General features: G+C 58.2%; 1 protein-coding gene across 1 annotated transcript; it reads left to right on the top strand.

Moving 5' to 3' along the window:
• Nucleotides 1-5,132: 5,132 nt before the first annotated feature.
• On the top strand, nt 5,133-6,946 carry EIF1 (eukaryotic translation initiation factor 1). The gene is made up of 4 exons (XM_002719384.5): nt 5,133-5,394; nt 6,065-6,228; nt 6,316-6,417; nt 6,729-6,946. The coding sequence occupies exons 1-4, from the start codon at nt 5,364-5,366 to the stop codon at nt 6,771-6,773; spliced, it is 342 nt and encodes a 113-aa protein (XP_002719430.1). The 5' UTR covers nt 5,133-5,363; the 3' UTR covers nt 6,774-6,946.
• The last annotated feature ends 2,399 nt before the right edge of the window (nt 6,947-9,345 follow it).

The following is a 9,345-nucleotide window of genomic DNA, read 5'->3' as shown; positions in this document are numbered from 1 at the left end:
CGACACCCGACATGCACCCCCACGATGACCCAGGCAGACCTTGCAGCTCTGGTCAGCGCGCGGCCAGAGGCCGCTCCGTTTCCAAGTTGGGAGAGTAGCAGCCCTCATTCACTGGGCCCTTCCAGTGCGCATGCGGTGGAGGCGTGGGGGCAGGGGCTGTTCCAGTCACTCTCACGCACGGGAGGTAGGCCCGGAGCAATGAATGCAAGAGATACTGCACCGGTTGGACTTCCTTTAACATCACTTTTAGGCGAGAGAAATCTTTGCCAATTAGCATCCCAGCAGGCTGCTCAGAAAACCCAATCCTGGAATCGACAGGGCTCCAGCCCTCCTCTTGACTCTGGCTGGGTCACGGGGATTTCTGCAGCACCGGAGCTGCAGAGGGGCCCTGGGACCAGATCATCTGGCTGCCCTGGTTGCCATGGAGATACCTGCCTCCCCAGGGGACCTCCCTGCCAGCAGATTCTGCTGCTCCCGTGCCGCTTTGGGGGCCCAGGGGAATCTTATTGAGGCCAAGGGTTCCAGAACGTCCTACACAGCCATGCCCTTGCCATCTCCCATGGAGGTCGCGGTGGGGCGGTGCCCACCTCTGTCCCTGTCTCTTGCTGCTCTCAAAAGCCCTCTTTGCCCCTTTTCCTCTGAGAAGCTGAATCTACCTGATGATGCCATAGCCTTGTATTTTTGCCTGGCCACACATATTCTTCTCTTTATTATTTTTTAAAAGATTTATTTGAAAGACAGAGTTACGGAGAGAGGCAGAGACAGAGAGAGAGAAGTCTTCCATCCACTGGCTCACTCCCCAGTTGGCTGCTACGGCCAGAGCTGTACCAATCCGAAGCCGGGAGCCAGCATCTTCCTCCAGGTCTCCCACGTGGGTGTAGGGACCCAAGGACTTGGGCCATCTTCTACTCTTTCCCAGGCCACAGCAGAGAGCTGGATCGAAGAGGAGCAGCCGGGACCAGAACCAGTGCCCATATGGGATGCTGGCGCCCCAGGCCAGGGCGTTAACCCACAGCACCACAGCGCCAGCCCCTATTCTTCTCTTTAAATCCCCTCCACAAGCTAAGGGAAGGATGTTACTGCACCCACGGCACAGAGGTAAGAAGGAGGGCTGGGAGAGGCTGAGTCTCCGAGGCAGGAGGAAGTGCAGGTGCTCCCTGGGCACTTCGGCACCTGTGCCCTGTGCCCTGCCCTTGGCTGCTCCAGGGATAGCACCCCAGAGCCAGGAGCACAGTGATGAGGAAGCGGGCGTTCGCTGTGGGCATCACTTTCCCACATGCAACCCCGGTGCCATGATGCCTGCACAGGCCCCCGGGGCTGGGACGACCTCCCGCCTCGGGAAGATGGGCTCCAGTAGACCCCTTCCCGAAATGCTGCCAGCAAGGAGCACACAGCCACAGCCCTGACACCAGCAAGGAAATCGGCCAGGCCTTTTTTTTCCGGGGGATGAAATTGAAGTCCTGAGAGAGGAAAGTCACCCAGGAGCTTACGGCCACTTGAGAACTGATCTTCCCGCTGCCCTGGGCACCTGCCACGGGACTGCCCTCTCACCTGCATCCCGCCTGGGGCAAAGTGTGTGTGTGGCAATAACCGCTTCCAGTGCACCGGGCATCGGCCAGCCAGGACCTGTCTAGGGTGCCTAGGGCCACCTCCCTGCTCTGTGCAACGAGGCCAGTCCGGTAGCTCCCTTTGGAACTGAAAGGTGTTTTTCCGAGCCCTCTGCCCCTGGACTGTCCAGGAGGACTGCGGAGGCTGCAGCCCAGAGCTAGGACCCGTGCGATCCCAGTAAGCAAGCACCTACCACGCACACCCACGTGTCCACTCAGAGCAGAGACGGCCTGAGAAGCGGCCGTGCCGGATGGCCATGGGACCCAGGCAAGTCCCACAGGACTCCACCTACAGGGATTTGGCTCTGCTGTCGCTGTCTTGAAATTCATAACCGTTTTTGAACAAAGAGGCCCTTGTGATTTCATTTTGAACTCAGCCTGGCAAGTTACGGAGCCAGCTCAGGGAATGGGTGAGCAACTGGCAGTGTGGAAGTGGGAGCCAGAGAAGGGGCTCCAGCACAGGGAACACAAGGTCCCAGCTGAAGGGGGAAGGCGCTGAGCGGGGAGGGAGGAACAGGCTCCAAGCAGGGGAGCAGCGCGTATAACACCCTGAAGGACCAGTGCCGTGCACCACAGACCCGCCGCAGTCGAGGGTGGGGGGAGCGGTGATACACCACAAAATTGAAAAGGGAACCAGGGGGCCAGTGTGGAGGTGCAGCGGGTAAAGCCCCCACCTGTGATGCCGGCATCCCTCGTGAGCGCTGGTTCCTGTCCCGGCTGCTCCAGTTCTGATCCAGCCCCCTGCTAATGGTCTGGGAAAGTGTTTGGGCCACTGCACCTATGTGGGAGACCTGGATAGAGTTCCTGGCTCCTGGCTTCAGCCTGGCCCAGCCCTGGCCATTACACACATTTGGGGAGTGAAACAGAGGATGGAAAATCCCACTTTCTATCAAATCAATCATTCAAAAAATAAATATATAAATCATTTATTTTAAAAAAATAAGATATTTCTCTTGGTGCAGAAAATTTTGAAATGCAAGCATAGTTTTTTCATAAAACACATTTTCCACAAATTTCTTGAAGACTTTATTCAATGACTGGTTATCCACATGGGGGAAAAGCAGAGACCCACCTCACACAATGCACAAAAGTAAATTCCAGGCCAGGGGCCCAGCATTGCACCACCTGTAACCCTGGCAGCCCATATGAGTGATGGTTCAAGTCTCACCTGCTCCACTCCCAATGCAGCTCCCTGCTAATGCTCCTGGGAGAACAGCAGCAGATGGCCCAAGTCCTTGGGCCCCTGCTCCTACATGGGAGACATAGACGTAATTCCAAGCTCCTAGCTTTGGCCTGGTCCAGCCCTGGCCATTGCAGCCATTTGAGAAGTGACCCCATGGATGAAAGTGCTCTGTGTGTGTGTCTCCGTCTCTGTAACCCTTTCAAATAAATAAATAAAAAAATTTTTTTGACAGGCAGAGTGGACAGTGAGAGAGACAGAGAGAAAGGTCTTCCTTTTGCCATTGGTTCACCCTCCAATGGCCGCCGCGCTGCGGCCGGCGCACCAAGCTGATCAGATGGCAGGAGCCAGGAGCCAGGTGCTTTTCCTGGTCTCCCATGGGGTGCAGGGCCCAAGCACCTGGGCCATCCTCCACTGCACTCCCTGGCCACAGCAGAGAGCTGGCCTGGAAGAGGGGCAACCGGGACAGAATCCGGCACCCTGACAGGGGCTAGAACCCGGTGTGCCGGTGCTGCAAGGCAGAGGATTAGCCTAGTGAGCTGCGGCGCCGGCCTAAATCTTTAACATAAATAAATAAATGCCAGGTGGTTTAAAGACCTGAATGTGAAAAGCATAGGTTTGAACCTTTCAAAAAAAAAAAAAAATGTCTTCATCAACCCAGGTCAGAAAAAGAAATTCATTAATGGGAAGGATCTTTTCCTAAAAAGCTGAGGCCAGCATTAACACCAGAATAAAAGGCGAGATTTATAAATTGTCTTGTAAGGGGATTTTAAAATTTCACAGAACAAGGAGCCAGAATTGTGTCCCAGCGAGTTAAGCTGCTGCTTGTGATGCCGCATCCCGTATCAGAGCGCCAGTTAAGTTCCGGCTGCTCCACTTCCAACCCAGCTCCCCGCTAATGCATCTGGGAGAGCAGCAGATGGTGGCCCAAGTGCTGGGGCCCCTGCCACACACATGGGAGACCAGAATGGAGTTCCCAGGTCCTGCCTCTAGCCTAGACAGCCCCAGCCATTGCGGCCATTAGGGGAATGAATCACTGGATGGAAGATTCTCCCCCCCCCCCCCCGCCCCGTGTCACTCCACCTTTCAAGAATAAATAATCAAAAAAAAAAATTCATAGAACAGAATACTGGGTGCCCCAAGCCCCGTGCAGCACAGCCTCAGGTTGGCAGGTGCGGCGTCAGCTTCTGAGACTGCCATGGACGTGACCCTGGGACGCCCAGGGCTTCTGGCCGTGGTTCTCTCTTCCTGATGTCCAGGAAGTCAAACCATCACTCAAAAGAGCATTCAGTAAATATAGAACCAAAACAAACTTCCAGCAACAATTAGCTTCCCCACTCTGGGGGTTTCCATCTGGAGGGCTGCCGCCCTGCCCCACTGCAGACCCTTCCCACCCTCCGAGTGGTCAGCCCCTCAGTGGTCTTCCCTGGCCCTGTCACTGTCACAGTGCCCTGTCCCAGCCCTTCTGAGCACTTCTCTCCAGCCTTCAACACTAAGAGTGCATAAACCAGCAGTCTAGGGGGCTGACACACTTAGTTGTGCTTGGCTTGCAGATTTCCTCCAACAATTCGATTCTTGGGTAATATTTAAAAACCCAGAGATGTTGCATAAACATCTGGATTTCCAGGCTCTCCTGAAAAAGAGCCGGCACAAAGGTCGAGGTCCCCGCCGCGCCCCGTTCCACGGCAGGCACCCCGCGGCCTGCACGCCTCTCCCTCTCTCCCTTGCCGGCCCCCGGTCCCCTGTCACCCGGCTCAGCCCTGCGGCCGAGCGTGTTTCAGTAAACAAACAGGGAAGGTGACCGCCTGAAGGGCAGCTTCAGCCCAGCCCCGGGAACGCCCTGCACGTCCCGAGCTGCGCGCAGACGGGTCCGTCTCGTGCGGACCAGAATCCCAGAGGAGATTATCCGGCTCTCCGAACAGACAGGGCTCAGGCTCTGCGGGAACTGCTATTTTGACTCTAGCAACGGAGCGCCGCGCTCCTTCCGTGATTCAGTGGGTAGGCAAATGGGGACGGCGGTGCGGGATCGCGTGCTTCGGCGGCTCGCCATCTAAGTCCTCTCTGAGAAGTACCAACCAACCCCCTAAGATACCCCCTTGCCAACAGGCAGGGCTGCAACGGGGTCAAGGTGGAGCGTGCCAAAGGACACAGTGCGCAAGCGCGCTCGAAACCGTCAGTTTCCTCGGCAGCCCAGATACCGTCCACCCGCACCGCGCAGGCGCGCGGGAGGACCACGCCTTCCCTCCCCCTCCCGCCCTCCTGCCGCAGCTTTCCTGCGCAAGCGCCGTCCCACGTCCCCGCCCCCGGGCCAATTGGAAGAGGCGGCGCCAGGGCGCCTGGGAGCGCGACGCCGTGGGTGGGACCAGGACGTGAGGGCAGCGCGCTGGCGTCACAGGGGAGGCTATATAAGTGAATACAGGCGCCGCCCCTCCGCCCCAGTCACTGAGCCGCCGCCGAGGACTCAGCAGCCTCCCCCTCGAGCCCCCTCGCTTCCCGACGCTCCGTCCCCCCCGCCCGCCTTCTCCCGCCGCAGCCTTCCGCAGGCCGTTTCCACCGAGGAAAAGGAATCGTATCGTATGTCCGCTATCCAGAACCTCCACTCTTTCGGTAAGCACGGGACAGGCCGCGGGCCCTGGTGGGAGAGCGAGGCGCCGGGCCCGCCCAAGGGGCCCCGGAAGCTGCCCGGCGTTTCGGGCCTCTGGAAGCTCGGGCGGAGGGGAGACATCGGGCGGGTGCGGCGGCGAGGCCTCGGACAGGGACCTGGGGTCGGTTCCCGAGCGCGACCGGAAGAAGCCGGCGGGAGGTCAGCCCTTGGGCGGGCCCGGCGTCTCGGGTGGCGCATTTACTAATGGCTCCTGGACCTCCTCGGGCCACACCCGCCCCCTCCCGCCAGCCCTGCGTCACGTCCGGCACGTCACTCGCCGTTGTCACGGGGCCGGGAGTGAAAGGCGGCGCCAGCCCTAAGTGACAGCGGAGCCCGCCAATAGGGCTGGCAAGCCTGGCCCCGCCTCTGGGGCCCAGGTTCCGGCCGGTTGCATCAGCCGGGTGGGGCGCAGCCTGCCAGCCCGGGCTCTGACGACACGTGATCGGCTTCGGAGGGCGGGTCTCGGGTGAGAGGCCCAGGCTTTCTCCAGGCCCGGGGAACCGGCCATCCCAGGCCGACCTGTTCCGAACCATGCATCGCCCTGACGTTGCTGGCGCACAGAAGACCCGGCGGGAGGGTGGCAGTGGCATCTGACCCAGGACAAGCCCCAACGCCCTTCTCTTTCCTCCCTAGACCCCTTTGCTGATGCAAGTAAGGGTGATGACCTGCTTCCTGCTGGCACTGAGGATTATATCCATATAAGAATTCAACAGAGAAACGGCAGGAAGACCCTTACTACTGTCCAAGGGATCGCTGATGATTACGATAAAAAGAAACTAGTGAAGGCGTTTAAGAAGGTGGGAAAGGCCCGCTGGTCCTGGGCAGGGGCGGGAGGGCGCCCGGGCGGGGCGTGTCCTGACTCCTGACTGGGTTTGTGCTTGCAGAAGTTTGCCTGCAATGGTACTGTGATTGAGCATCCGGAATATGGAGAAGTGATTCAGCTGCAGGGTGACCAGCGCAAGAACATATGCCAGTTCCTGGTCGAGGTGAGTGCAGCAGCGCCCCGGCTGCCACTGGTTCTCAGTCTTCCGGTTCTGCTGGGCAGAAGTTTGCATAGCAAGGAGAATGAGCCTTGATGTGGCTAGACGAATACACATTTAAAAACAGGGGATTTGTCTGCCTTTGCCAGTTAAGTACTAAAGTCTTGTTGGCATCGTTGGACCTGGCTGAAGTTGAGGCATGTCCACATTCTCGTCCTCACTGGGAATCATGGGAGGCCCGGGGTCTCGCGCTCTGAGCTGTGCAGTGCGGCTCCCCCTGCGCCCTCCGTAACGTCCTTGCGCTCTTCTCTTTGCAGATTGGACTGGCTAAGGACGACCAGCTGAAGGTTCATGGGTTTTAAGTGCTTGTGGCTCACAGAAGCTTAAGTGAGGATTTCCTTGCGATGAGTAGAATTGCCCTTCTGTCCCTTGTCACAAGTTTAAAAACCTCACAGCTTGTATGATGTAACCATTTGGGGTCCGCTTTTAACTTGGACTAGTGTAACTCCTTCATGCAATAAACTGAAAAGAGCCATGCTGTCTAGTCTTGAAGTCCCTCATTTAAACCGAGGTCAAGCAGTAGGCGCCTGGCGGTGTCCAGCCTGAAACAGCCAAGCCCGCAGCCCCGAGGTCAGAGACGGCTGTGTCTGGCAGAAGCTCCTCGCCCGCCCTGCCCTAGGAGATGCCACCACCTTCCCAACCCTCAGTGAGGCTGGGGATGGGTGCGGCAGCAGCAGCAGCTGCACCGCTAGAGAGGTAAGGTGGCCTGGCGCCCCCGGCCGGGCCAGGTGAACAGAACACACGTGGAGTTCAGAGGCCACCCTCCCTCCGGTGAGGTGACCAGCCGTACCCTAGCCGGGGGGTGTCCAGACACCAGTGTGAGGACAAGGGAACAAATTCTGAGCGATGTCATCAGTTCGAGCTAGCTGTAGAGCTTGCCACCTAACTAGCACCAGCTTCCTGATGCCACGTGAAGTAACAAACTGGTTTTTGGTTTTTGCCTTCAGTTTTAATGTTATGTGATGTATTTAAGATCATTATTTAAATAAAACTTGTTTTCAGAAACATGTGACGTGCAGATTCGACTTCATGTGTGTAGTCAGCCTTGGGTATGTGCGGGGGTGGCCGGGGGTGGGGGTTCTGCACCCGCAGCCTTTGCCCTCAGCTGGGCGGCCAGGAAAGCCTCTGGCGAGCGTGTGCCCCCCCCCCCCCCGGGTGACACTGCTGCGTGGATGTTAGAAGCCAGGCTGCCTGGCTGGTAGCCCAGTGGTACAGTGGCAGCTGAGCTTGGGCGTGGAGGAGCTTCCCAGGGCGGTGACAGAAGACAGGGGCCCTTGACCCGGGGCCTGCAAACTCCCAGGAAAGTCCGAGTGTGTTTCCAGCAGTGAACTTGTCTGCTGATTGCGGAGCTGGGACTTCACGTTGGGAGGCCGTCCCTACCAGTGTAATAGTGAGTGCCCTGTGTCCACTCTTAAACAAAGGTGTTCCCTGCACAGAGCCTTTTGTAGGTAAAAGGTTGGAGTTGAGGCCAAGCCGGGACAGCCTGGAGCCACCCGAGATTCTGCAGGATGGGTTGTTCCCAGGTGAAGCTGACGCTGCCTGTGGAACCCCACATACACTGATCTGAGGGAGTGGTGAGATCTGGGTGCCCTGAGCCGGCCAGTGCACCCTCAGGTGTGTGTGAGGGCTGAAGCAGCAAAAGCACTGGGTGGGTGAGGAAATGAGACTCCCAGGGAGAGTGGGGCCTCGCTGAGAACCCGCTGCAGACAGCGTTCAGAGTTCCTTAATGTTTTTATTTTGAAAGGTGGAGTTGGCTCCATCCACCAGTTCACTCCCCAAATGGCTATAATGACCAGGGCTGGGCCAGGCCGAAGCTGGGAACCAGGAGCTCCTATTTGGGTCTCCCATGTAGGTGGCAAGTGCCCAAGTACTTGGGCCATTTGCTGCTGCTTTCCCAGGGGCCCTAGGAGGCTGGAGTGGGAGTGGAGCAGGTGGACTTGGCACCTGTGTGGGGATGCTGGCGTTTGCAGGCAGCAACTTAACCTCAGGTGGCAGAGTGCTGCGCTGGGGAAGCTGATATCTGGAGGGGATGTGGATCAGCACAGCCTGGACACAGGACCCAGGTGTCACTGGCTTGGCCAGAGAGCCACTCACACCCTCAACCACGGGCACCAGGAAGACCCAAAGGAGGAGCCCTCTGAAGCCGTGTATTCCAGGTGGAGGGAACGCGCCCTGCAGGAATGGGAACCGGTGCCTATGAGAAGCTGAGAGCCGGAACTGGCTGGAGCAGGACCCGTGCTCGGCACCCCAGGGACATCGCCTCCCTCGTTTCACAGCAGGGACACATGAGCCCTGTTGGGGAGCAGGACCAGTGAGGCTGATGCAGCCTGCAAAGTAAGAGAAGGGAGCAGCAGACGTGGGAGGAACGGCCGCTGAGAGGGAGTGGGCCAGCCGCAAGCTCAGACCCTCAGACCATACCATGAGGGAGAATGGGGTGAAGGCGGCCCTCAGAGCCCTGCCCAGCCCCGCGGCTCAGGCCCCAGCCCTCCAGCCCCTGCCCTCCCTCCCACAACAAGAGCACACTGTCACAGACATTTCTTAAAATGACCTTCCGTACACAGTGAAAACTGGTCAGCCGAAGCCACACCGCAATTCATCTAAGTGGCTAAAACCGAGCCAAGGGGCAGGGATTGTGCCACAGTTTAAGCCATTGCCTGGTCACCAGCACCCCCTCAGAGCCATCCCCTGTGGGTTGGAGTCCAGCTCCCTGCTAACGTGCCTGGGTAGGCAGTGGATGGGTCCCTGCTACCCAACATGGGAGCCTCGATGGAGTCCTGGCTTCAGTCTGGCCCAGCCCTTGTTGTGGCCATTTGGGGAATGAACCAGCAGGTAGAGAACTCTCTTTCCCTGTCTCTTGCTCTACCTTTCAAATAA

This window comes from Oryctolagus cuniculus, chromosome 17 (genome assembly GCF_964237555.1).
Source record: "Oryctolagus cuniculus chromosome 17, mOryCun1.1, whole genome shotgun sequence".
NCBI lineage: Eukaryota > Metazoa > Chordata > Mammalia > Lagomorpha > Leporidae > Oryctolagus > Oryctolagus cuniculus.
Note: the sequence above shows the minus strand (reverse complement) of the source record. Positions and strands in the feature narration are given on the sequence as shown.